Source organism: Orbilia oligospora (genome assembly GCF_000225545.1).
Source record: "Orbilia oligospora ATCC 24927 unplaced genomic scaffold scaffold00054, whole genome shotgun sequence".
Lineage (NCBI taxonomy): Eukaryota > Fungi > Ascomycota > Orbiliomycetes > Orbiliales > Orbiliaceae > Orbilia > Orbilia oligospora.
Window position 1 is genome coordinate 45,507 of NW_011645611.1, and position 27,586 is coordinate 73,092.

At 46.9% G+C, this 27,586-nt stretch overlaps 9 protein-coding genes across 9 annotated transcripts; 6 read left to right on the top strand and 3 right to left on the bottom strand.

Annotated features, from left to right (window-relative positions):
* Positions 1-2,015: 2,015 nt before the first annotated feature.
* AOL_s00054g24 (uncharacterized protein) lies at positions 2,016-4,330 on the top strand (the record flags this gene model as incomplete). The annotated part of the gene is made up of 4 exons (XM_011121340.1): positions 2,016-2,267; positions 2,340-2,367; positions 2,480-3,947; positions 4,090-4,330. The coding sequence occupies 4 exons, from the start codon at positions 2,016-2,018 to the stop codon at positions 4,328-4,330; spliced, it is 1,989 nt and encodes a 662-aa protein (XP_011119642.1).
* A 1,702-nt stretch (positions 4,331-6,032) lies between these two features.
* Positions 6,033-8,450, top strand: AOL_s00054g25 (uncharacterized protein; the record flags this gene model as incomplete). Its single annotated transcript, XM_011121341.1, has 6 exons — positions 6,033-6,054; positions 6,315-7,087; positions 7,164-7,243; positions 7,304-7,719; positions 7,807-8,171; positions 8,241-8,450. The coding sequence occupies 6 exons, from the start codon at positions 6,033-6,035 to the stop codon at positions 8,448-8,450; spliced, it is 1,866 nt and encodes a 621-aa protein (XP_011119643.1).
* A 384-nt stretch (positions 8,451-8,834) lies between these two features.
* Positions 8,835-10,190, bottom strand: AOL_s00054g26 (uncharacterized protein; the record flags this gene model as incomplete). The annotated part of the gene is made up of 1 exon (XM_011121342.1): positions 8,835-10,190. One exon carries the CDS (start codon positions 10,188-10,190, stop codon positions 8,835-8,837), a length of 1,356 nt encoding a protein of 451 aa, XP_011119644.1.
* An 811-nt stretch (positions 10,191-11,001) lies between these two features.
* Positions 11,002-12,305, top strand: AOL_s00054g27 (uncharacterized protein; the record flags this gene model as incomplete). Its single annotated transcript, XM_011121343.1, has 3 exons — positions 11,002-11,726; positions 11,829-12,050; positions 12,116-12,305. The coding sequence occupies 3 exons, from the start codon at positions 11,002-11,004 to the stop codon at positions 12,303-12,305; spliced, it is 1,137 nt and encodes a 378-aa protein (XP_011119645.1).
* An 868-nt stretch (positions 12,306-13,173) lies between these two features.
* Positions 13,174-14,936, top strand: AOL_s00054g28 (uncharacterized protein; the record flags this gene model as incomplete). The annotated part of the gene is made up of 3 exons (XM_011121344.1): positions 13,174-13,270; positions 13,349-13,660; positions 13,741-14,936. 3 exons carry the CDS (start codon positions 13,174-13,176, stop codon positions 14,934-14,936), a joined length of 1,605 nt encoding a protein of 534 aa, XP_011119646.1.
* Positions 14,937-15,565: 629 nt separating this feature from the next.
* Positions 15,566-18,559, top strand: AOL_s00054g29 (uncharacterized protein; the record flags this gene model as incomplete). The annotated part of the gene is made up of 5 exons (XM_011121345.1): positions 15,566-15,727; positions 15,808-16,035; positions 16,098-16,206; positions 16,284-16,761; positions 16,831-18,559. The coding sequence occupies 5 exons, from the start codon at positions 15,566-15,568 to the stop codon at positions 18,557-18,559; spliced, it is 2,706 nt and encodes a 901-aa protein (XP_011119647.1).
* A 281-nt stretch (positions 18,560-18,840) lies between these two features.
* Positions 18,841-20,740, bottom strand: AOL_s00054g30 (uncharacterized protein; the record flags this gene model as incomplete). The annotated part of the gene is made up of 3 exons (XM_011121346.1): positions 18,841-19,281; positions 19,353-20,295; positions 20,463-20,740. The coding sequence occupies 3 exons, from the start codon at positions 20,738-20,740 to the stop codon at positions 18,841-18,843; spliced, it is 1,662 nt and encodes a 553-aa protein (XP_011119648.1).
* A 495-nt stretch (positions 20,741-21,235) lies between these two features.
* AOL_s00054g31 (uncharacterized protein) lies at positions 21,236-22,705 on the bottom strand (the record flags this gene model as incomplete). The annotated part of the gene is made up of 4 exons (XM_011121347.1): positions 21,236-21,450; positions 21,521-21,886; positions 21,947-22,558; positions 22,627-22,705. The coding sequence occupies 4 exons, from the start codon at positions 22,703-22,705 to the stop codon at positions 21,236-21,238; spliced, it is 1,272 nt and encodes a 423-aa protein (XP_011119649.1).
* A 1,154-nt stretch (positions 22,706-23,859) lies between these two features.
* Positions 23,860-27,497, top strand: AOL_s00054g32 (uncharacterized protein; the record flags this gene model as incomplete). The annotated part of the gene is made up of 4 exons (XM_011121348.1): positions 23,860-24,772; positions 24,874-25,563; positions 25,625-25,660; positions 25,726-27,497. 4 exons carry the CDS (start codon positions 23,860-23,862, stop codon positions 27,495-27,497), a joined length of 3,411 nt encoding a protein of 1,136 aa, XP_011119650.1.
* Between the last annotated feature and the right edge of the window lie 89 nt (positions 27,498-27,586).

A 27,586-nucleotide genomic window follows, 5' to 3' on the forward strand; every position in this document is an offset into this window, starting at 1 on the left:
CTCCTCCTCCTTCCACCATTCTATCATTCCGATCATTCTATCTTTTTTTCTTTTATTTTCTTTTCCTTCTTTTCTTTTTATCCTTTAGCACTTTGGCTTTTTCCTTTGTTTGAACGGTTCTATGGGATTCATATTTGCTTTGCGAGGGCGATGACACAGGTTGGGAACTTGATAGCGGTTGCTGGTATATTTTCATTCCTATTTTCATTCCTATTTGTTTTTTACTTTTATTTGTTTTGATTTTTTATCGCCGTATCGTTTTTTTATCTTAGTGTTTATTTTATTCACATGTTTAACATTTTCCCATTTAATCGAATCACAAGCGCCTGTGAACCAAGGCGAGCATTTGGGAAAAGCTTCTGGGCTCTGAGGCCATGAGGAATATACTTTATCATTGAAGTCAACGCCTAGTTACTACCACCACGGCCAATTAAGTAGGTAGTAAGAATTCACTTGAGCGGTTATTGTGTACCCCGTACCTACATACTAAGCACCTGGTATTGAGATGCAGACCCGATTTTGATTTTGATTTTGATTTTGGGGCTGAGCGAACAAGGGTGCAACTATACCTTATTTTATTTTAATTTGCGAGCTAGCTCGAGTGGGCGTTCTATTCAAGGTTTGTTGCCCGCTTAATTCCTCCTTATAACGGTCGCCACCTAATTATAGTAAACCATCCTAACGCAGCGTGAGTGGAAGTATGTACTATGTATGTACAGTTACCTGTGCCTATCTTTGATCTGTGGATTCGATGACATCAACGTCATTGATTCTCCAGTCGTTCATGAATCCATCCAAATTTGCGCGTGCGCTATCTGAGTTCCGCGTGATTCTAGGGGTTCTTCCTCTCTCTCTCTCTCTCTCTCTCTCTCTCTCTCTCTCTCTCTCTCTCTCTCTCATTTCCTCTCCCTCTCTCGTCTCCCGCTCCCTCTCTCCCTCTCTCCTCTCGGTTTGAGGGATACAGACGCGAGCTTCATGATCAATGAAGTACCTTACCAGCTAGACTACTGCTGACTTACTTACTCATGGACCCTAGCCCGCGATCGAATGGCGTCGACCGAATCAACGCTTGCCCTATCTGTGTCTCGCTTACAGCTCTGTGGCGTATTTCCATAATTATCAACATACCCTGGACGATGCTGGTAAATTCCCGTTCAAGAAGGATTCTGCGACCTGTGAAGGAAAAAATAAACCACGCTTGCCTGCTCTGGGAATAGACTCCAATTAGCCGACTCGGGGACTCTGAAAAGTCGTTGTGGATTTTTCTGGAATGGCCAAGTTAACAGCAAGCTGCAGACTGCGCTGCACTGCCCATCAACTGACTGTCTGGTACCTACATAGTACATCCATACAGGGACTTTGTACCGGTACACGGAACGTTAACACACATCATTTGGGTATTTGTCTGGGGACCTGCAGCTGTCCCTGAGTAGGTTTCCCTGTCTCCCATCCCGTTGACATACTACCTAGGTAACTACCTGGTAATACCAAGACTACCTAGACTGTTACACTGAACCTTGACTCCAAGCAGCGTAGTGCAGCGCAATGCCAAAATCGTCCCGCATCGACGCCGCTGCCTTAACGACGCCGCTGACGCCGCAACATGTCTCAACAACAAGCTATGACGATTCCAGCTCGTGCGGAACCATGGAACCATGCATCTCTGACTTACTTACCCATCAGAATACCTTAACTCTTTTTTGTATATATAAGTAAGTATCGAGCCCCTCACATCCAAGTCAACATCATAACCATTATCACTATCGTTCACGCGCTAATACAAACCATCGGGTCTAGCCTGAGCTAAGTCAAGCTAAGCTATCAGCTTCACTTTCGTTTATACTGTAGCTTTTACAGGCCTTTAGTCCTTCTTTGTAGGATATTTGTCTTTCGTTTTTTGCTAATACCGACTAAATTGAATACTTCGGCTCTATCCCGCGGACGTTGATGGATTTGGTAGATAGTTGAACTTGCGGCCGGATTCCCTTCCCTTTGTGATCTCAATTGATCAGAGAATGCCGGAAACCGTTGCATGCCGCCCGTTATTTACACAACCAGCCCAACCTGGTTCTCGATTCCACGCGCTTCCGAGTTATTCAACAATCGCCTACGATCAAGAATCCTTTACCATGGACCATATAAATTCGAGTTCTGGACAAAGGTGGCAGAAATCTGAAATGAGACTGGATCTCGGCGGAGCCAATGAGCATATCAAACACCGTCGAACAAGATCGGGTTGTTTCACCTGTCGCGCTCGCCGTGTAAAGGTTCGAGCGGGTCCCTCGAAGCTGGATCAATAATATATTATACTAACACTGGCTGAAAAAACAATCCCATAGTGTGATGAAGCAAGACCAATTTGCGAACGTAAGCTAAACCTTAATATAATCCGGTGTCGTCGTTTATTCTTTATACCCCAAAGATAACACCGACACCTCCCTTTTAGAATAAAAAAATCTTACAATCTTTCTGATAATAGGCTGCTCAAAGGGTGGTCGAAAATGCACTTTCCCAGATACATCGATACCGAAGAGCACCAGAGGCAAAAGGAAACAGTCAAGCACCTCCAACTCTGCTCAAGTGCCAGAAAAGAGTCCGTCTCCCGAGGATCCAGAGTCAGACACCTATTTTTCCGATATTCAACCAGCAGACATCCGTTTTCTAAGTGCGTACCCTTTGGATTCCACAAATCTTGCTCGATCAGCCCCCGGTTCAACTCGGTCACAAAGAAGCCTAAGTCCTATTGGCATAGTATACGATGGGGAGAGTTATTCGGAGCCCCGCTATCCACTGTATACCCATGATTCCCGTTCCGATTTAATGATTTCCGATTTACCCATTGAAAGACCGCTGGCGCAATTAGCCCAAACCGAATTCCCCCCCAACAAATTCGACATAGATTTTTGGCTCCAATATCATCGCCAAAATATCAATTTCCGCCATTACTTACTCAAAAGTGACTCCTCTGAGTTTTTCAACAACGTATTGTTGTCATACGCATCGCAGAACAATGCACTCCTTTACTCGGTTGTCGCTTTCTCTGCACTCCACTATTTTATCAACGAAGCACGCATTACAGGAACAGATCAGACATCATCGGCAGAAATATTTTTTGGGCTACATGACAGAGCGATTGTTTCCCTTCGGGAATCATTCCAAGAAAACCTGCCACCAGACGTATTTACACTCCTTACAGTCCTTCAACTAGCGACCCTCGAAGAATACCTTGGAGATTGGGCAAATTTGATTGAACACCGCAAGGGAGCATACATGATTCTGGAATCTCTATTTTCGCCGCAGTCGATCCTTGACACATCGGAGGGGTATCCTATTTTCTCATGGTTCACCCGAATAGACCTCAGTGTCTCTATGATTGCTGGGCTTTCTACAATACTCGATATCGAATGGTATGACGCAGCGTATGATTCATGCCGGACCCAGCTTGCTCAACATCCTGACAACCTCTATTGGTTGGCACTAAGCGCCGAGTCATCTTGCCGCCGAATTACTATGCAAGTCGTAAATATCCTGCACGCGCGGTTCAGCGGAATTTGCGACTATGAGTCTTACGAACAAGTATTGGTTGCCGCCTTGAAGGATATAGAGTCATTTTGGAACCAGTTCTCCGACCTAGGACGTAGTCTCCAGCCGAGTTCTCCTACAATTCAAGCCCAGATTAGTTACATATTTGCAGAAATACATGCTATTGGAATGCTCATACACCACCAGCGCAGTGTACTGTATGGTTTTGACGAAGAATATATGGCTGGGCAATGCGCCGCAATCTGCGATCTTGTAGCGGCGGCAATGGCCCCTCGCAAATCAGATAGCCCGGAGGTGTCACTATTACCTTTCCAACTAACCCTCGGAATGGCGGCGGCGTTCAATACTGTAGAGAATTTAAGATTGTTCCTCCGAGCACGGTTCCATGATATAGAGCTGCTAGGGTATGTTCTCAATCTTTTAGAGGGTAGAAGAAGAAGAAGAAGAAGAAGAAGAAGAAGAAGAAGAAGAAGAAGAAGAAGAAGAAGAGTTACTTTTCATAACATTCATTGGGTTGATTCTAATACCAAATTGTACTTGTTATAGGTTTTTATACCCAATCCCGTTTCGGACATTTCTATCGAAACTTTGGGAAGATGAAACGGTTCGGATGGAGTGGGTACCTGGAACGAGCAACAATCAAGATAAATTACGGCCGTTGACGAATATTCTGTGTGCGATTAAGGCACTGGCGGAGGATAGAGACGAGGAAATGGGTTCAACAAATAACGCGCAGAGCGCACAGTTGATGCGAAATCTCTTTTCTTTTGCTGATCTTCAGATCTGAAGGGCCATCCATTTGCTATGACAGATTTACGCAAATGGTAATGACCAATATTGTAATGTATTGTCTATTATACTTGTATCTTGTTGGGGTACGGTGTTCCGTGTCTTTTTTTTTTTTTTTTTTTGGTTCACTATCGGAGTAGTGTTGGCCTGGCGTTATGAGTTCTGAAAGGGATTGTGACTTACGAGGGTCCACCTGATATCTGATTACATTTCTAATATAATATAATATAATATAACATAATACAATATACCTAAGTAGTAAGTAGGTAATATAATATAATATAATACAGGGTACTTAAGCACTTATCAAGTAAGGAGTAAGTAGGTACCTTAGGTACCTAGTTACTTACGTAGATATTATTGAGACATATTTGATGCTCCTGTGGTATATATTTCCAGCAGAAACCGCTAAGTGATTGATATAGATACTTATGAAGGGACGTGAACAAGTACAGGCCATATGGCGCAATGGTAGCGCGTTGCTCTCCTACTGCGCGGTAGACAGCTACCAGCAGTTCAGTAAAGCAGAGGTTGCAGATTCGAGTTCTGCTATGGTCGTTTGACTTATTCCTTTTTTTTTGTTTTATGCGCTTCCGGTTTTTGTTCAATAAAAACACATTTGCTCCTCCGGTATTTTTCGGTTCTGTTGCCGGATCGGGACTTGCTTAGATACGTTTATGGAAGTTCCTTCCCAGACGCTTTGTGTTGGCTATGATGTTATAGATAGGGTATATTATACCAGTACTACCTTTACCTGGATACCTAAGCACTTAAGTAGGTACATAAGTATGTGCCTATATATTTCTGTAGTACGATAGGGATTTAATCTTATAAATTTACTGGTGCTTTTTTTTTAGCTAGCATTGCACGGTAGAGAATATCGAATATATATGATGATGATGCAGGCTATAATTGAGCAGGATGTACACAACATACCTTACATGTATGTACATACTTACCTACTTAGTACGTATACCCCAATATTGTCTATATACATTTTAAGTCAATAGTGTCTCCTGAGGTACCATAAGCCCTTTACTGCTCAAGTTGCAATTGAGTCACGACTTGATTGTGGGTCCTATTACAAATATAACGTAAGTTAAGCCTCGGGCATCAAGAAAAAATATGATTCTGTGTTGTTTGTTGTTGTTGTTTTTTATTGTTGTTGTTGTCGTTGTTGTTGTTGTTGGTGCCGAGACTAGCTAGTTGGTTGGTTGGCTGATTGATTGACTGGTTGACTGATTGATGGAGGGACCTTCCTCCTCTCCACCTTTCAAACCCCCTCAACCCTTCATACACACCATCACCACCATCAAATTCAACGTTAACGTCAACATCAGCATTGCTATCGACCGTCGATATCGTCATCATCTCCATACCTACTTATACACCCGTACTGCCTTCACCCTTGGGACGAGAATCCACCTTGTATTTTCCAGAATACCGTCTGTGCATACCCCCCCCTCGTAATATCCACCTCACCCACCATCTGTCCCATCACGAGCGCTGTCTTCCTATTGCCTAAGGGCCTGTTTATGTCTTATTTACTAACCTCCTTATCTATCAAAGTATATAAAAGGGTACACATTACTCCCTCTTCGCCGAGTGTGTTCTAATATCCACCTGCTGGCGTGTGTATACCTTGGCTTACTGCTGTCATTGTTAAGCATTGTCGGCTCCACCCTATTCCGCTATCAGCCATGTCGTGGAAGCTCACCAAGAGTAAGTTGGAAATACTCGCCATCTTTTGAAACCTCGAGTCAGGGGGGCAAAGCAAGCCCCATACCCCAGGTTGATGCTCCCCTTTGGTGGTGGCCTCAATTCTCTCTCCCTCTACCCCCTTTCTCCCTCCTATGCCCAGGCCCTTTACCCCTTTCCCATCCCTGTCAATCATTATCACTTTAGCTTTCGTTTTCTCCCCTTTGTCAGGCCAATACTGTATGACTAAGTCCACTGATATTTTGATTTTCTCCTGCCCGTAGAACTCAAGGAGACACATCTCTCCACGCCGTCTCCGAGCTCAACGGCTTCACGATCTTCATCAACATCTACAATTACTCCGGCATCCCTTAAAACATCCCCAACACCCTCTTCTATTGACACTGCAATGACAGGAAGCACACATGTCACCTCAACGGTTAAGCCGGGCTTGCTTGTTTTCACACTTTACGAGGCCAAGGGCCTGACGCTGCCCAACATCCCAACCACACAGACCGGTCTTCTCTCCGGCTCGGTTGGCTCGTTCAATTCAATGCGCCCCGCATCATCACAGGCGCGAATGGCGAGCTATGTCACTCCCGGCTCCCGACCGGGCACCTCGTCATCTCGGCCGGGCACTGGCTATAGCCATGGTGGCGGAATCCATCCCCGATACCTTCCCTATTGTGTTGTAGAATTCGACAAGTGCGAGGTTTTCTTGACAGCCTCTCCAAAATCGCCTGCTCCAAATGCTCCAGTTTATGACTCGCCTGCAAACCAATACAAATTCGACGTGTCTAGAGAGACTGATCTAACAGTGCAGCTTTATTTGAGAAACCCATCGAGTACTGGAAACCATAGGGAGAACGATTTTTTTTTGGGAAGCTGTAAAGTACAACCCCGCTTTGAGGAAGTGACTGCCCAGCAGACAACCCCGCCCAAATCCAAATCTTCCACCCTACCGACCCCCCAACCTGGTCACGCCGGTATCGACTGGGTGACCCTGGGATTTGGCAGCGGAAGCGTTCGTATCGGGTTGGACTATGTTGCAAACCCCGTGTGTATTCCTTTTCCTTTTCCTTTTCCCCATCACATGGCTCCCGTCATGCACACTAGACTAATATTGCAATTAGAGCAAACCTCTTACTATTGAAGATTTTGACTTGCTCAAGGTTGTTGGAAAGGGGAGTTTCGGGAAAGTCATGCAGGTCAGGTAAGAATGAGATTCACTGGGAATTAATTTGGAGAGGCCGCCAATTTAACGGTAGAATAGAAAGAAGGATACATCCCGTATATATGCCCTTAAAACCATCCGAAAGGCCCACATAATAAGCAGAGCTGAGGTGACACACACTCTCGCTGAGAGAACTGTTCTCGCTCAAATCGACAACCCTTTCATCGTTCCGTTGAAGTTCTCCTTTCAGTCGCCGGAGAAACTTTATTTAGTGTTGGCATTTGTTAACGGCGGAGAGCTGTTCCACCATCTCCAGCGTGAAGGCCGATTTGATATCAACCGCTCGAGGTTTTACACCGCAGAGCTTCTCTGTGCACTGGAATGTTTGCATGGATTTAATGTTATCTACAGAGATCTTAAGCCCGAAAATATCTTGCTTGATTATACCGGCCATATCGCGTTGTGTGATTTCGGTTTGTGTAAACTCAACATGAAGGAGGATGATAAGACCAACAGTAAGTTTTTTTTATTTACTTCTGCATATCTACACATGTCAGAATTATCAACCTGTTCACTCGTGGCTTACATAACTTAATTATTAGCTTTCTGTGGTACCCCCGAATACATTGCGCCAGAACTTCTTTTATCCCAAGGATACACTAAAACGGTTGATTGGTGGACACTTGGTGTACTGCTATATGAGATGTTGACGGGATTACCACCATTCTACGATGAAAATACCAATGAAATGTACCGTAAAATCCTTACGGACCCATTGCTATTTCATGGACCGGAGATTGTGCCCCAGGACGCGAGAGACCTCTTGGAAAAACTACTGAACAGGGATCCGACTAAAAGGTTGGGCGCAAACGGGGCTTCGGAGATCAAGAACCACAAGTTTTTTGACAGTGTAGATTGGAAGAGGCTTGTTCAGAAGAAGATACAGCCTACCTTTAAACCAGCCGTTGTAAGTAACCGTCTGGCTCGCTTCTTTCTTTTCATCTGTTGTTTATTATGTTTGCTGAACATGCTATAGGAAAATGCGCTCGACACTACCAATTTTTCACCAGAATTTACCGGCGAAGCCCCAGCAGACAGCGTCATAGAGGGGGATGCTCGTTTGTCTGAAAGCGATCAAATTCAGTTCGAAGGTTGGAGTTATCACGGAAGTCGCCTACAGGGGACAGGGGAGGGAAATATGAGCGTTAAAGATCCTTATCTCGGTAATGGTAGCATACAGAATTAGCGAAAGTCTAGGTTTTGATTGTTCTATGCTTTCACGCTTATCGGTCGTTCTTGTTCGTTTCAAGCACAGCTGTTTATTTGTGCAACAAACTCCTTTTGTTGATTCGCATTGTAGCATTAGCAGATTTGGACTTCGGACTCTCAATCCGCTTATGAGGTAGCAATTCTTAAAACCCCACCATCTGTATGGCTGTCACATTTCCTCTCTTCTCCCCGTGTGCAGGCCCGAATAAAGTCCGGCCTTATGCCCCGAGAATAGATGATGAAATCATATCATTGAGAGATAGTGTTCTCTATATATTACACACGTGGTTGCAAATAAGCAATATGGAGATATTTACAGGTATTGTTGAATACAACTCAAATATATACTCAAGATCATCATTTAAGGACTAGATTTGCTATTATCCTTCAGAAAATCGAGCAAGGAGACTAGCCTCTGGTCCATCTCTCCTGGCTGGTCAACGGACTTGCCCCGCCCGTCCTTTAGCGGGGTATTCGGGGAACTAGAGGCGTTCTTATAGGAGTCGAATTCGTCTTTATTCTCACCGAATTTAAATTTCTCGGCGCTCTTTCCTATAAGTTCTTGGTAGAGTTGAATGGGGACGAATCGGTTTAATTCGATACTGATTCTACCTTGGTGGTCGAGCTCAGCAGCAAGGGGGGTAACCCTGATTAGCTGGGAAATAGAGTATGATGTCTGCTCGTTCGAGGGCGAGCTTTCGTGTTGGGCGTATTGAACGATGCCTCCAATGACGTAAAATGTTCGCTTTCGATAAGTATCGATGGTTCTGCTATCTAATTTGTGGATGAGTCGAGCTCGGACTTCTTTGTTGCGATTCGGGCCATATTCTGGATGATTCTCCAAGTATGAAGTGTCAAGGGTGTAGTGCATGCCTGCGGAAGGGTGTATCGTCATGGGTACTTCCCGAAGGGGTATTTGGAGAAATTCGCGGACAGCATTATAGGCCTTTGTGGAATCAAATCTAGCGGTTTTTAAAGCAGGACTAAGGGAGTCAACGGTGAAGTTTGGCAGCACAAAAGGGTCTGAAATCCCGGGGACTGTTGTTACTGCTGCTGGTGTTGATGTTGATGGTGATGTTGATGGTGATGTTGATGGTGATGTTGATGGTGATGATTCGGCGCCGGTCTCGGTTTTAAGATGTGAGGAAGACGGCTCCGATGGATTCGTTGCTGGGGCGGGGGGACTGAACCACAGATCCGCAAATGCCTCGAACTCTTTTCTGCGAGGGACTAGTTTCTTGATTGCGAAGTTCTTTAGTTGTCCTGGTGTCATATGTTGGACGAATTTTTTCCTATAACCCCAGATTGGCTGGATACTATCGGGTTGACTCTCTGGAGGGGGAGTATTTTCAAAGTAAAAGGCGGAAGTGAAGCTCCTAGCACGTTGGTCCCGAAGCTGTAAGGGTATATCCATTTCCTGCCATTTTTTCAAGGTCATAACAGTGTCATGGGCGGATTCAATCTTTGTCATGTGCTCGATAGTGTCGATGTCGTTGTATTTGATATACGTGCTTTCGACTTTTCGTGGCATGGAGCGCTTTAGGCCCCAATCTCCTCTAGCACGAGAGGACTCCGGGGTGGTAATAGCTTGATGAGTCGGGTAAGGAGCACGAAAGAGCTGGGAGTCGGAGAGGGTATGGGCTAAGGGCTGTGGCATGGCCATGAGGCGCGAGTTGCGAATCAAATTGGCGGTGGGACCGAGGCTTTTGGAAGACATCGTGGCTGACCGGGACCCCGTCCCGTGGGAGCGGAGAGGCGAAGAGGGGTGAAAAGGTGATGAATTAAGTTGTCTCGTCGCCAGACTCCTCAACTGTGGGGAGAAGGGGGGTGAGACTGGAGATAGTACTGGACTCTGGTGGGGTGGAGGAGGAGAGTTGTAGTTGCCGGAAAAAAACCACATGCGCCACAATGAAATGATAATATGGCGCAGGTCTATCAGAATAAAAATTCAGATGTGGCGTTGCGGCAACACAGCCGGCAACACAGACAACAAGGGGTCTGGCTAACCCCTGCGTTGTTGGGTGTGTCTGTCAGAGTCAGCTTAGTTCTAGATTTAGAAACAATCAAGTTGGAAGTTGGGCGACTACCCCCGTTGTTTGGCGTGTTATAAGCCAAGGGTCTTTTATGTTGTATCTATCCCGGATGAGTTAGTGTACGTAGTAGTTGTCTGCCAGGTTACTGCTTAAGAGGTATATAGTACCTACAATATGCATACTTTTAGTACCTGGCACCTAGGTAACTAAGTACTTAGTACGGAGTATGTTACTTGGGTAAGTAAGTATACGCCCGTACGTGTTCGGCATGGTGTCGGAAGCTGGTTGTCTCCTTTTCCCAATTACCGATTCCCAACTCCCAAACTCCCATCTTCATCCTCATCCTCATCCTCATCCTCATTCTGGTTGATCCCCATCACCTGCCACTGTCATCTCTACTATTACCATTGTTATTATCGCCATCAAACTTACTTCTATTGCTTCTACATACCTGTCACCCGCCACCCGCCACCCGCTGGCGTGTCTCCCCTCGCCATGAACTCTAACAACAACTGGCAGAAGGACTTCAATGTTCGGTATGACAGTCTTCGAGATAACATTTCCGGCCTAAAGCCCTGGAATAGAAGACTTCTCTTCTTGCTACCGCCTCTTCTAATCTTCTCCTGGGCGATATTCCTCTTCAACCCTCTCGACGCTAACCCTGGCTCTGTCGACACCGGCGTCGTTGACTCAGCCCCACCATCCGTACCTTCCAGCTTCGACAACGTCTTGCCTTCATCAGTTATTCCCGGTATTCCACAGCCTACTTCAGATGTCGTGGTCGGCGACGTCCCCTCGTCAAATATTGTCGAGCAGAAGTCCGAAATTCTCACTTTCAACAAGACCAAGGTCGCTCTATTAATAGAAGATCGCCCCCTCGGACAACTTGCTCCCCTCATGCTGCACATGATGAATGTGGTCCCGCCTGACTGGTCATTCAGATTTTATGGCTCTCAAAAGTCGATAGATCATCTCAATCACTCGCTTCCAATCCAAATGTGGGAAAGATTAGGAAAGTTAACCATGGAGTTGGTCCCCAGCAACCTAACCCTCCATGGCCAGCAGGAGCTTAGTAGGACTTTCACAAACCTTTGGTTTTATGAAACTCTTTTGGCTCCTGCGGAGTATCTTCTTGTATTCCAGACGGACAGCATTATGTGTGCAAATAGTGGTATGAATCTGAATGATTGGCTGCATTTCGACTGGGTCGGCGCGCCGTGGTATGTTCCATATTAAAAATTAAAAATTAAAAAAATTAAATATATATATATATATATTTTGTGAAAGACATAAAAGTTTGCTAACAGATGTATTATATACAGGTCTAAAGACTCCGCTTATGGTGGCAATGGAGGCCTTTCCCTGAGAAGGGTCAAACCTATCATCGAACTTTTGAGGAGGGAATCCAGACCTGATGGCCATCCTGAACTAGAAGATCTTTGGCTTTGCAATCGCCTGGCTAAAATGCCTGGTGTCAACATGGCCAATGGGACAATAGAAGCGCAGTTTTCCGTTGAGGCCGTTTGGCACGAGCGACCCATGGGGTACGTGTTCTTCTTGACCTCATTTTCATTTCGCCTAAAACCGCCGCTAACTTGTGCTTTCTTAGATACCATACCGGCTGGTCCGGCGCACGTCTCCCAGGCGATGTTTGGGGAACAGCTGAAAAACGAAAGTATATATATGATTATTGCCCTGAGATGAAGATGACCGTTGCAATGAAGCTAGAGCGTGAAGGGTGTGATGATAAGCGCAAACGAGATGAGGACTCAGTCTTTAATGAGATTTCTGCCTTTTGAATATGAAACAATATTTTACCCCCTCCCCCCTCCTCCTTTCATTACTGAATTTATTTTACTTTATTTTGTTTTGTTTTATTAAAATGATATATATGCACCTGGTCTAGGCATATATATAGTACTTGAGTATATGTATATGCTAGATTTGGAGGAGGATGACAAACATGGTAAAGGCCCTTTAGATGTTTTTTTTTTTTTTTTCCCCTTTCCCATTTCCCCTGTTCCCTATTCCCTTTTTTTTCCCCTTTTTTCCCTTTTTCCCATTCTTTTTCGAGTCCTTGGGTTATTGGCTGGCGGCTGGGCGAACTACTGTTTTTGTTTTAGTAAAAATGATCTGTTGAAAGAACACAAAAGCACTGCAACTGTTTTCTGTCCCTCAGATTGGCCTCCTCAAATTTCGTCTGTATAATACTCCATCCTCTAATGTTAAATGTGATTTTACTCCCCTTCTTAACTCTCATCCAATCGTACTACCGTCCGGGAAGGTCTCGGCTCCCGTGCCAATAGCGAGTTCTCAGGGTGCAGAAGAACCCGCCCGCGCTATTGGCTTGGCTTCCTAACTTCAGCCAATTTCACTGCGCAGTGACATCATCACAGCCACCAGAGACACTCAAGCGGCGGGCCTAGAACCAGCCTCGACATCTCTCCAGGGCCCTAGAGGCGGCACGGAAATTGTGATCGAGGCCAGCTGGGCAGCTGCTGGAGGTTAAGATGTCAGTGGCTTGCTTGACCATGAGCCAGCCGCCGGTTCTGACATTTAAATACACCATCATGACCTACAGCTGCTGGATGGACGCATGGCGAAAGCTTGTGAACAATGCCTTCGAATTTTCCTCTATCGCCATCATCACACAGTCCGACCTTTCAAATGGGTGCTAGCGCAACAGGCATAGGTCCTTCTTCCGGGTCTGGACCAATACCATCGATGGAGAAAACCTTTATCACTATGCATGATTTAACCTCTGGTTCGCCCTTCCCTACCCGTCCCCCTTCCTAATCTACATGTTTGCGCGCGTAAGATTGAAGGCTTTATGGATTAAAAGTTGACCCATTTCCGTCCATCCAAGTAGAGGCTCGCATCGTATACGCCTCCGATTCAGTAGCAGATGTTCTAGGCTACCCCCCTGAAGAAGTAATCGGGCTCTCCTGCTTCGACTTTTTCCATCCTGATGAACTTCCCTTTGCTAGAAAAATTCACAACCGGGGAATCCATTTGGACAGGGCTGCCGTACTTGTATACTGCCGTGTAAAGCACAAAAACGGCGGGTTTATCCATTGCGAGACGATCTTCAGCGTGGTATACGATGTCTTCGTCGCTGCAACCACCCTACATGTTCAAACAAGCAAAAGCCAAGGTGAGGATGTTTTTTTCTCGTCGACCAGGCTAAACCAAAGGCACCGGCAGTGTACTGAGATGCTCCACGCTTTTAACCAGGCCGTGCATTAACTGCACCGGTGATTCGAAGGGTTTTCTCATCATCACCGAATGATCCTCGATACCACATGCTTACGCATCTTTCCGCCAAATTCCATATGGGGAACCCGGATGATCAAGGCACTCACGAACCCCGGGTTGCTTTGATATTGAACCGATTCACAAGAACGCTTACCGTCCTCTACGCTTCGCACGCAAGTTCTTCGATCTTTGGAGTTACACCGAGCCAACTAACCGGCAAAAGTTTTTTCGAATGCATCCACGAGGACTGTCTCCAAGAGGCAGTCGATGCACTGGAAAGGGCAAAGGAGAATGATTCTATTGCATATTTACGCTTTCAGTGGAGGGACCCTATCAACGGTACAGCTGAAGAGGCACAAACACATGAACATGCAGCAGTTGACCGACCATTAAGGAGGTCGCGGCGGATTAGTTCGAAATGTAAGCGGAAACTTGAGAGTGATGACCAGAATGAGGTCGGCGGGTCGTCTAGTAGATCATCAAAGCGCAGGGCGGTCGGATCTCGAGGCGAAGACACGCCGGCCCAGCAGGGGGGATCCTCGAGGCCTAGATCATCAGTTCGCGACGCTAGCCTGCCTGCCGCAGAGGCACCAATCGAATCGGGGGTCGGGGGGGATACAGTTTCCGATGTGGTAGCGATGCCGGCTATTCCTAGGGAGGTGGAAGCTGTGGTATCGTGCACATCCGATGGGTTAGTCGTTATACTGCGGCAAGCGAGGCCTCTGATCCCGAAACCGCTTCACAATGTTCCTAGCGGAATTTTCGCATCTCCTTGGGCACCGATATCTCTGGTCCCAAGGATCGAGCACTTGCCCGACAAGAATCGAGAGGCCAGTCTCATGGAAGCAATCCAGGAAGTTGCTGTTTTTGCTTGGAGTTTACGGCAGCTTGGGGGGGAGATTATTTCTAGTACGGGAAGTGAAAAGGCTACGACGGCAAGCAAAAGCAACGAGGGAGACAACGATCAGAAAAATCATGACAATAATAACGGGACGGGGGATGGTGGTTTCACAAGCGGTAATGCCGATGAAGGAGGTGTAGTTCCCTCGGAATCAAAGGCACAGCAAAAAAAGGCCGTGGTGGTTGAACCTGAAGTGGTTGGAAGGTTCTCCAAAAAAGAGCGAGAGCCGCAGGGCCGCCCAAAAGCCAATACCCGGAAACTGCCCCGGTCATAGGTAGTACTATACCTAATGCTATACCTAATGATATATTATAGACAGTTGAATTGAGTTAGTTATAATTAATGTCATGGTATTCTCATACGGGACGACACTTCATGTATGTAACGGAAGTTAACCGGCTCGGATAGAAACTATGACGGGCTCATGAAATACAGAGGTTGATTGTATGTATTATGTGGTTAGCGCATGCGCACGTAATTTTGGCATGTGAATAAGTACATACTCTGCATCTACATATAGGTACCAAGCTAAGTACTTAGATACGCATGTGTGCGCGGGGGGGAAAAAAAAAAAAAAAGGGAAGTGGAAAAGGAAGGAGAAGCAGGAGAAGCAGAAGGAGAACGGAAGTCAGGGGTCCATGACGCCAGCCCTTGCTCGGAACATCATGCTGGTTTGGTACTTAGTATGTATGTGGTTGTGGGGAAGCCGGTTTGGGGCCACAGCCGAGGCACAAATGCAAAGCTGCATGCAGGCGACATATGCTTTGAACCGAGTCCACTTTAAATACTGAATTGGAACCCGATGTCAGCTGTGACGTCTCCAAACACCATCTCCAACTTACTTATCCCTCCTTTCTTCGTGTTTACTATAAAAGTTAGTTAAACTAAGATCAAACACCTACGATGGCTGGTAAGGAACTTCGTTTCGACAATAAAGTCGTTGTGGTCACAGGTGCTGGCGGTGGCCTTGGAAAAGCTTATGCTTTGTTCTTCGCTTCCCGAGGCGCCAGTGTCGTCGTCAACGACTTGGGGGGTTCTTTCAAGGGTGAGGGTGCATCATCCAAGGTATTTTTATCACCACCGCCGTCATCATCTTTTTCTTCTTCCGGTCCCTCTCAGCTAACCAACGCCCCCCCCCGTCCTAGGCCGCTGACCTCGTCGTTGAAGAAATCAAAGCTGCCGGCGGCAAAGCTGTTGCCAATTATGACTCGGTCGAAAATGGAGAAAGGATTATTGACACAGCAGTAAAGGCGTTTGGTACCGTCCATATCTTAATAAACAATGCCGGTATCCTACGCGATATCTCCTTCAAAAATATGAAAGATGCCGACTGGGATCTTATTATCAAGGTGCACGTAGATGGCTCTTACAAGGTAATCCCCTCGCTATACTACAATTTTTATAAAACCCCGAGTTGGTAGCTAACTTGGCGTAGTGTGCCAAAGCCGCATGGCCTCACTTCAGAAAACAGAAGTACGGAAGAATAATAAATACATCATCAGCTGCTGGCCTCTTTGGAAGCTTCGGCCAGTGCAATTACTCTGGTATTCCCCACCTATCTAACACTTCTTAAAATACCTTATATATTAACGCAACCTTTTTTTGTTTAAAATAAAAATAGCTGCAAAGCTCGCTTTGGTTGGTTTCAGCGAAACTCTTGCTAAGGAGGGCGCCAAGTACAATATCTTCTGCAATGCGATAGCCCCCGTCGCGGCATCACGTATGACACAAACTGTGATGCCAGAGGAAGTCCTCACGAATCTCAAACCCGACTGGATCGTGCCAGTTGTGGCTTACCTCGTACACGATTCCAATCAAACTGAAAATGGTGGCATCTTCGAAGCTGGTGCAGGTCACGTTGCAAAGCTCCGATGGGAGCGCTCTAAGGGTGCTGTTTACAAAACAGATAGCACCATGACACCTGGGGCTATCCTAAAGAAATGGGACCAGATCACAGATTACTCGGCTCCATCTTATCCCGATGGCCCAGCGGACTTCATGGACCTTCTCGAGCAGTCCAAGTCAATTGGACCAAACGCCCAAGGTCCGGCGATCGATTTCAAAGACAAGGTTGTTTTGGTGACTGGGGCTGGTAGTGGGTAAGTGCTTACGATACAAACCTGTTACACATTCTTACATAAGTTTGATTCTAATGCTCTGTATTTTAGTCTCGGTCGAGCTTACGCTCTCCTCTTCGGCAAACTCGGCGCCAAAGTTGTGGTTAATGATCTCGTAAATCCAGATAATACCGTTAACGAAATACGGGCGGCTGGGGGTACCGCCGCTGGAAACAAGAGTTCAGTAGAAGACGGTGAAGCTGTTGTCAAATCTTGTGTCGATGCTTTCGGTGCCGTTCACATCATTATCAACAATGCTGGTATCCTCCGTGACAAGTCGTTCCAGGGTATGACAGACGAACAGTGGAAGATCGTCATGGATGTCCATCTCCGGGGAACTTACAAAGTCACAAAGGCAGCTTGGCCCATTATGCTTGCTCAGAAGTACGGTAGAATCGTCAATACAACATCAACAAGCGGTATCTACGGAAATTTTGGCCAAGCAAATTACGCAGCGGCGAAACTAGGTATACTGGGGTTCTCCCGTGCCCTCGCTAGAGAAGGGCAAAAGTACAACATCTTTGTCAATACAATCGCTCCTAATGCAGGTACAAATATGACCCGCACAGTCATGCCAGAAGAAATTGTTCAAGCCCTCAAGCCCGATTATATTGCACCTCTTGTCGCCCTCCTTTCGTCCGATCACTGCCCCGACCCGACTGGAGGCCTGTACGAAGTCGGATCGGGCTGGGTTGGAAAGACCAGGTGGCAGAGGAGCGGCGGCCACGGGTTTCCCATCGATAAGCCCCTAACTGTAGAAGATGTTGCTACCCAATGGAACAGGATCTCTAGCTTCGAGGATGGCCGTGCGGATCATCCTGAATCCGCCCAGGATGCCTTGAGCTCAATCATGAAGAACTTGTCCAATAAATCTGGCTCTGAGAGCGGAGTAGGAGATTCTGACTATTTGAAGGCCATTGAGGCAGCAAAGGCCGCCAAAGCTGCCGGTTCTGAATTCGTCTTTGATGACAGAGACGTGATTCTCTACAACCTCGGCCTCGGGGCAAAGAGAACGGATCTCAACCTGGTATTCGAAAGTGCAGACAAGTTTGAAGTCCTTCCAACATTTGGCGTTATCCCTCCATTCAATGCCGCGACCCCGTACAGCTTTGACGAAATCGTCCCTAACTTTTCTCCCATGATGCTTCTCCATGGTGAGCAGTACCTTGAAATCAAGAAGTACCCAATCCCAACATCGGGCACGTTCGTAAACTATCCTAAGCTCGTCGAGGTTATTGATAAGGGAGCCGCTGCTGTCGTTGTCGCCGGTGTCACTACCAAGGATGCCGCCACTGGCGAAGATGTCTTCTACAATGAATCTTCTATCTTCATTCGGGGATCCGGCGGCTTCGGGGGTAACTCTAAGGGCACTGACCGTGGAGCTGCCACTGCGGCAAACAAGCCTCCTACAAGAAAACCAGACGTTGTAGTCGAGGAGAAAACAACTGAAGAACAGGCTGCTTTGTATAGATTGTCAGGCGACAGAAACCCTCTCCATATCGACCCCGAGTTCTCCAAAGTTGGTGGATTCAAGACACCAATTTTACACGGCCTCTGTTTCTTCGGGATCTCGGGAAAGCATGTGTATAACAAGTTCGGGCCGTTCAAGAACATCAAAGTCAGGTTCGCTGGAACCGTTCTCCCAGGACAGACTCTTAGGACGGAGATGTGGAAGGAGGGCAATAAGGTTATTTACCAGGTTGTCGTCGTCGAGACTGGCAAATTGGCCATCTCGAGTGCTGCAGTTGAGCTCGTTGGCTCGTCTCAAAGCAAATTGTAAAGTAGGTATATATAGGTGTATTTTTGAGGGTGCTCCGGGTGAAGCATTTGATAGTTTTATTTGCACAGTTACGAGATAGTCTTGTTGGTATTCTTTGGAATCTATCGGTTAATACGGGTTTAATTTTTTTTTTTCCTCGGCCTCAAGTTCAGTTCCAGTGCTCATAAGTTGTAATTATATCTTAACATACCTCACGCACAACCACTAACGCCTCCACCGGTCTAGTAGTTGCACTGAACTTCCACGTATAGACCTACAGCTAGAAAAAGGAAAGGTATGTTTTATAGTTTTAACTCGATAAACTTCTCGAGCACCCGAGAAAGAAATTGTTCTAAAACCTCTTTGATCGACTGCGACTGCTCTCTGAATGCCTGTACAGCAGATGTGGCATCACGTCTATTCGCCTTCAAAGTGTAGCCCGCAATTACTTGACGCTGCGGAGGTTTCCAGCCAGTGACCCCTGGGTTTTTCGATAACCACTCAGCTTGTGCCTGCTCGCCTGCCGATTTTAAAACCAAAGTCTCATCTTCTTGGACATAAAGGTCACACCTGTCGCACTCGGCGCAGGGCGTACCTGGAACTTGACGGAAATGTTGACAAAAGTGTTTGTATCCAATGCCCTTAAGGTCTGCCCGGCATATATAACACATCACGTAGCCACAGACGCACGTTAACTTATTGCATCCGTCTGATTTCACAAAGGAAGTACCACATGTTGGACACTAGATCGCAGGTCATACACCTCCTTTTTAGCATCATATACACTGAGGTTAGGCGATGAATATATACTTACTGTACGTTTTATAGCAGCGGCCATTGCATTCTCGACACATATCCTGAGGGCTTCTTCTTCGTTCTCAAAACATTTATGAAATGCTCTCCACTCTTTCCGGCAGCTTCGGCAGCTTTTCCTTCCACATGTTTCCGAATCATTTTTACACTGGAATACCTGTCCACGCGTCTTCTCATGTTTCTGTTTAACGGCCCGATTTATCAGCGTCGATATAACATGTTCAAAGTAGAGGGCATTTGGAGCTGAAACTACTTCGAGTAGATAGATGTAACTCAATGCGAACAGCACTGCAAAGGCAAGGAATAGGACTAATAAAAAATTTGCGGACGCTACGAACAATCCTAGGGCTATCGTTGTGTACGTAGCCCCTTTGCGGACCGTCCAGTCAGGCACTTCGTCCGTCTCTGCGTACATGCAAAAGGGACACTTAGCAATGGGGAGACCAGAATGAATTATGTCATCCTCTATGAACCTGTCCTCCATAGCACGTATGGTTTCCACCGGAAGAGCTTGCAAAACCAAATCTAGGGGCACGTGCTGATCGCATGGTGGATCTGCTACGGAGGAGAGACACCGTATGGTACCCCTTTCCCGCATCAAACTTGTTGTCTGGCCGTATATGCCTTCATTCACGGCGTTGAAGACGCAGCTGTGGCAGAATAGATGTCCAAAACAGCAAGCAACCATGGTTTCAAAGGCGTAGTCACCAAAGCAGCACTCGCATTCGAGCAAGGCATCACATTCCTTGTATTCCCTTTCATTCACAACTCTGGCAAGAGCAAGATCAGAAGCCGCTTGCTCCTTTCGGCTTGGTGCATTTAACTCCCACAGCTCTTCATCCAGCTCTGCACAGCCGGTAGGGCCTAACTTGGGGATAGCTCTTGGTTCCTCTGGCTTGGGGCGGAGGAAGATCCAAGACGTTATCTTGTGTCTCCACGACTTTCTATTGATATCAATAAGTACCATCCGTGACTTGGTAAAATGATTGTTATTTTCCGCCATCACGCCGAGGATTGTCGATCTAGAAAGACTTTTAAACTCTTTCCGTCTGTGAGGATGAGCTTTTGTCAGCAATGAAACAAGGCAAATTTCCTTAGATGTCGAACGTACAGATGGTATTCAACAGCTTTGATATATTCACTACTTCGAAACATTTCCCAGGGCTGAAGAGTTTCATTATTTCCGATCCGTTTCTTCAGCTTGCGGCCCATCTGTGAGTGTTCGAGTAGCATTTTGAGCTGTTCCGAAAGTTCGGCGTGTTCTTGGAATTTGGAGTTGATACGATAGCGTAAATCCCCGACGTCAGCTTCCGGGAACAGTTCGTGGAGGGCATCAAGGCATTGGTTTTGCAACATTAGGGACTCGGCGCGAGTTTTTGTGGGAGGCATCACTCAAAATAGTAGATGGCAAGATGTCGAGGTCGTTTGGGAGGTGCGATCAGGTTGTAATCGATGAGACTACATTTATGGTTGTCTTTGATCTGGTACAGAATGTCGTAATATAACTATTTTTATTATTATTATTATTAATCTTTTAATATTTTTTATTTATTTTTTTGCCGAGGATAAGGCTGCGGGGAGTAGGATGTGAGAATGAGGCTACGACAGCCGCGACATCCAGTGTCGAAAGTAGCGTTAAGACGTTAAGACGGTAAGGCGGTAGGGAGCTGAAAGAAGCATAGTACCGCCACCAACCAAGATGTAGTTCCTGCCAAGGGCCAACAAAGCGGCAACACATGAAGTACAATTATTTCAACTTCAACTTCAACTTCAACTTCAACTTCAATCTCAATCTCAATCTCAATCTCAATCTCAATCTCAATCTCAATCTCAATCTCAATCTCAATTCCGATTCAACCCTAAATTCAAACTCAATTCGGGAGTTCACGATGACTGAAGCGACTGCATCAGTTGTAAATAAAAATCGACTCCCCTCGTCCTCTTGAAATTCATCTCATCTCGGAATATAGGTGGTAAGACAGCTATCAAACGCTCATCTCGGCCTCGTTCTAGCATGGGATTGTAAGTAAAATAAGGGCCATCATCATCAACTTGGTCCTCATCATCCTCAGCATCAAGCTGTAGTTTGAAGTGCAAGGCTGCCAAAGAAACTGGGTTTAGAAAATTTGTGTCCTAGAAGGTATATGATTTCCTGGAGCTCAAACCTACCTCCATTTTTACCTGTAGAGAGACAGTCGTATTCGATGCCACCATCTTCGTCGCTTTTGACATTAACCACAATCAGACCACAGAGGTCAGAGTAGAGGTTTTCTCGATGCTGTGAAAATTCTTTTGAGACACTGCTAGAAGCGGTTGTTTTTGAATTATTAGATGGCATTTTCCCAATGTTTCGAGCAGTCTCTAGCTTCGCACTGAGTACAGCATGATCTTGCAACAGCCGCTCGATCTTGTCTTCCATCAAGGAGTTCTGTTTTTCGAGCTCCTGGATTCGCTTTTCCTTTTCTTGAAGTTCCTGGAGCGATATCGACCTTGACTTCAGTTCGGCCTTGAGGTTAACGACTATACGCTGCGACGCTGGGCCTACGGGTTAGCAGTTCGCCAATAAATAGCATCGGTATAGTATAGGCGACCAACCCTTATCACGTTCTTCCAAAGCTTTGATTTGTTCAGCATATATCGCGTCAGCGTCATCGGCTTGGAGGCGCCGTAGCTTTTCAAATTTAAGTTTTAACTGCGCTAGTTCGTCGGCTAGTTCATTTGGATCGGGTTTGGCCGGCGCTTTTGATGCCTTTTCAGCCTCTATCTTTTTTCCTCTCCTTTTATTTGGAAGTGAGTCCGACTCCTCATCCTGAGATACACCCATATCCCCATTTTCTGGTGCTGAAATGTCTCCACATGCGGCTTGTGTCTCAGGTATCTCCAGCTTCCTTTCCACAGCATTTTTTCGATTTGGCAGGGTTTTAGTTGTATTTGTTGACTTTTCTTTTGTTGAAGCATCTTCTCCGACTCTTCCCCGCCTCTTCCCCCTCCCCCTCCCCCTCCCCTCCTCCCCTTCCCCTTCTCTCTGTTCAAGGATGGGTTTCTTTGTTTCTGGACGCGTTTCTATTCGAGAGACAATTGGCAGATTGCCATCTGGATCTTCTGGTATCTCACATGTTGCCGTTGGCTGTTTGCGAGGCCTTCCCCTGCTCTTTTTTATTGCTGAGGATTCCACAGAATTCCGAGGGTTGGAAGTTGGGTTTCTGTCTATATGTATGTTAGTTATAGGGGGCGTGTGAATATCGAACAAAAGATATGTATGCGTCTGCACAAACCGGTAGAAGGGACCAACGAGTCATCTTGACTGTCGTCTGATGAAGCAAGGGTCGCGGTGGAGGGCTTTTTGGGGGGCATTTAAGTGTGCGGTGTAGTAATTACTTAAGAAGGGTCCCTGGTAGGTATTAGGGAGGTGAGGTGCTTGAGTTAAGTACTTCCTCAGCACTTACTTCTTCCTCTTCTACTTCTTCTTCTTCTTCTTCTTCTTCTTCTTCTTCTTCTTCTTCTTCTTCTTCTTCTTCTTCTTCTTCTAAGAGGCCGGTTACCGCTTAAAGGTAGTTCTTAGTGGTACTACAAGCTACCTAGGTATTTAGGTAAGTAGGTAGGAGGTAGATACTTAAGTTAAGTAAGTAAAGGTAAGTACTTACTTAGGTAGGTACTTAAGCTAGATAGGTGGTTAGTGCTGGAATGTTGAGGGGAGAAATTGAAAAAGATTTGTGTGTTGTGGCGAATGGGCTGGAGTTGAAGTTGGAGTTGGAGTTGAGTTGGAGGGGCGACAGACTAATCGTTATCGGTGGGCTGGTAGTTAGGTCAGTAGCTAGGTAAGTAGGTATATAGGTAAGACTTAGTACATATGTACGGCTAGCGTGCGCTCAATTACGAAAGGACTCGGGTATCTTGTACAACAGGGTACCCCAAACGCAAAGTTGACGCATATAATATTGTTTATTGATACAAAACTTTCAATCAGTACCTATTAGGTACGTAGCTTATCTAAATAGCAGGCGTATCTAGGAAATATCGAATTCGACGGCAGGCAATTTAATATCAACCAAGTGCAAGCTTAGCTCAAGTGGCGTGCGTGTGTTTGTGTGTTTGTGTGTGTGTGTGTGTGAGTGCCCCGGCTGGTTACTGGGTTTATGGGTATATAGGCCTATAGGCTATCTCGATGTAAGGACTACGTATACACTCTGTATTGCACGGCAACGGCTCCTGCACCCAACTGCCAGGCACCATATATCCATCCCATCCATCAACACCACCACCACCACCACCACCACCACCACCACCATCATCATCACCACCATCTCAGCCCCATCCCATCTCTCACACCACCATTACCATCACCATCTGCATTGAAACTAATAATTTTGCCTCTGCTGTTGAGGTTGACGCCTCCGACATCATACCCACCAGACTAACAGTCATACATGCCGGAAGAGTAGGGAAAAAAGGGCGCTTTCGACATCACTCGTCTTGCTCCCTTTCTCACCTGTTCGGATATCGTCATCATGTCCGCCGGACCACCCTACACCGTCTCTGCCCTTTACGACTACAACTCCCCCCACGAAGACGACCTCAATTTCACTACCGGTCAAAAAATTAAGGTCACCGAAGAAGAAGGTACGGATTGGCTGCATGGCCAGTACCGTGACAACCAAGGTACTTTGCATCAGGGCATATTCCCCAAGAATTATGTCGAACGGGTAGAAGAGCCCGAGCCACCGAAGCTTCCTCCCGTTCCCGTGCGCCCTCAGCACGACGACTCGAAGAAAGCGGCCCCTCCCGCGGCTCCCGCCGATGAACCGGTGAAATCAGGTCTTAAGCAAACTGTTACATCTGCTGCTTTCCCCGTTGAGCAAAACCCACATCCTAAGGAGCAGCAGCAACCTACCAATCGGAAGAGCTTTATAGCTCCCAAAGCCAAATCAGAAACTCCGAAGCAGCCCCTCTCGCCAACTCCTACCGAAGAGGAGGATAAACCGGTCGGATCCTTTCGAGATAGAATCGCTGCTTTCAACAGATCGACTGCCACCCCTCTTGCTCCCACACATGGTCAACCTAGGTCTTCTGGGTTTATAAAGAAGCCATTTGTTCCACCACCTCCATCTAAAAATGCTTTCATTCCGCCTGTGCAACAACATGTGGAACCCCGCCGAGATACCGAAACAAGACCACCAGTGCCAAAGGAACCTCTTATTAATAGGCAGGATGAACCTTCTCAGCAGGAGGAGCCTCCCAAGGTCTCAAGCTTAAAGGATCGGATTGCCATGCTACAAAGTGTCCAACTTAACCCAGCAATGGGAGTGAAACCAAAGAAACCTCCGAAGCCACCACCAAAAAAGAAAGATGAGTCTGGTCCTAAATCCGAGATTCAAGAAGCAACCCAGCTCCCCGAGTCTACTTCTGAGGGAGATAGCAGCCGTAAGACACTCACAAGCTCTTCCCACGTTTCACCTTCACATCGATATTATTTTCAAAGTCTGATTTTGCTAACCAATAATGGGATTTTGATACAAATACAGTACCAAAGGCGAGCTTGGAATTACCTAGGAAAAGCAACGAAGCTACTCGGGAAGTTAATCATGACACAGAGAGCGGACAGGAATCACAGTCCGCATCTAATCAAGAGGGCAGTGTCAAACCGGAAGGTGCGAAGCCTAACGAGGGTGCAGGGGATTTAAGAAGAGTGGAGGGCGAGAATGACGAGGATCAAAATGGGGAAGAGGAGGTAGGGGAGGAAGGGGAGGAAGGGGAGGAAGGAGGGGAGGAAGAGGAAGAGGAGGATGTTGATCCTGAAATTGCCCGCCGACTCGCCATCAGGGAACGTATCATGAAGATGTCAATGTCTGGCGGCATGGGTGGCATGGGTGGCATGTATGGCGGTATCCCGATGATGGGGGGACCAGCGGCGTACAGACCAACCCCAAAAACCCCCAAAATGGAGCCCTCGGTCGCGGAACCTGAGCCACCAGGCCCCCCGCCTGAACAGTTTAGAATGATACCAATTCTCCCTATTGGGAAAAATCCGGTTCCCCTCTTTCTAGCACAAACAGCTGTCGACTCTGATGCGGACGACAATTCTATCCATTCGCCACGACCAAAACACGAATCCGACACAGATTCGCCAGTGAAGGATGCCCCAACTGAAGATGAAAGCACCGTTCCTGAATTTTTAGCTAAGAAAGCCTCTCGTCCATCTCTTGAAAGCGAAGGTGGGTATACATGAAAACCACTTGTATCACATAAAATCCACCGCTCTAACTAACGCTCCAGCTGATGACGAATCAACATCCCCCCTCAAACCAACCTGTATGTAACTCTCCCCAAAACTCGAATATATCGAATGAGACTAAAAAACACATTGTGTCTGATAGCGCGCGATTCCCGGCCGCCTCCGCCTCCGCCTCCGAGCGCACCTCCGCCGGCGAAAATTTCGACTGGGGGTGCAAATGTGACAGAAGGATCGGAGAGCGACGATGAGATGTCTGGAGACGATCCGAAGACTAGTATAGCTAGTCCGGTACCTCAAGAACCTCCTAGTGTCCCACGGCGACCTTCGATGGGGGTTGCTCCTCCTCCACCCCCTCCTCAGCGTCCCGATACCCTTGATACTAACACCGCAAAGAGAACATCATATGTTGGCTCGCCCCCACTTCTGCCGGACAGCCCGTCCACTCCATTAAATATTAAACGAGCCAGCTATATTAGCAAAGGTGGCCAGATTCCACCAATTCCCTTGTCGGTTGCCCCTGTACCAACGCCGCCGACAAGTTCTGCCACTCGCGGCCCACCCCCACCTCCACCGGTAGGCCCCCCGGTAAGGCGCTCCGCTGAAGAACCCCGCCAAGGCCGCAATGACGATGACGACGATGAGGAAGTCACTGAATATGAAGGAGACATCGATACCGAACTTGACGACAGCAAAAAGACCTTTAAAGATTCACTAGGGGCAAGACAAAACGAGGAAGAGGCTGAGCAGAGCGATGAGACCCCTTTGCCATCTCCCCAGATTCAAACCGCGCCACCACCACCCCGGCAAGCGCCAGGACTCCCTCCGCCCCCTCCTCCACCACCTCCCTCGGCACCCATTTCCCCTCTTGTCGTTGACGTTCTACCCAGCATCCCACCACCGCCGCTACCCCCAACTAGCCCTCCAATAACTAGAAGGGAACTTCCGGAGCGAACACGGCCAATATCATATATCAGAGTACCACCTACGTTTCCGGAAGCCGAAGAAGAAGAATTTGGTGACGCCAGTGATAACCAGGGAACGTCGATACGGCAGGAGAAGAGCCACGCGCGGCCATCCGAAGACCGCCCGAGGGCTTCACTATCTAGTTCCAGGAGGTCTGTAGATTTGAGTCGTAGTCTTCATGATAATTCTTTTCAGGCGCGCGATGAGGACCTTGGGACAACGACGAACTGGTGGACCCAAGAAGCGACTCCCCCGCCCGCATTCCAAAATCGCGGGAAGGATATCTATTATGAAGTCGAAGATGCTACTACTAGTAAACGAGGAGGGCGAGCCCACATCACGCGCGATGTATACATCCTTTTTTCGGATTATTCTCAAACGATTATCACCGCACGATTCGACCGAGATACCCCGGCAAATGCCAGCCTTGAGCAGCGACACGAACCTCCGCCGCAGCCGCTTAGGCAGGATAAACTCGAGGAAGCATGGAACAGCTTTGGGAAGGCAATATTAGAGGGGGCAAAATCACTGGAAAATAAGGTGGTCGGTGATGGGAATCCTTCAGCTCTTCCCGGGGAATTAATCAAGGAGATTTCAGGAGCCCTGGCGCCGATAGGAAACAAGGCTTATGGGGTGACGGTGTATCAAAACCTCGGAAATGCTACGATTCAGCAACTGGACGAGATTCGGGGTGGCGATATTATAACATTTCGAAACGCAAAATTTCAGGGACACAAAGGTGGGCTTCATCAAAAATACAACCTTGACCTCTCGAAAACGGACCATGTGGGTGTGGTGTATGACTGGGACGGGACGAAGAAAAAGATCCGGATTTTCGAGCAAGGACGCGAAAGCAAGAAGGTTAAGATAGAAAGTTTCAGGATCGGGGATCTCAGAAGTGGAGAGGTAAAAATATGGCGAGTGGTAGGCAGGAGCTGGGTGAACTGGTAGTAGTCGTAGTATCTCTCTCTCCTTTTTTTAATTTTTTTTTTTTTAAAAAAAACTTCTTTCTCTTTAAACTTGAATATGATAGGCTCCTT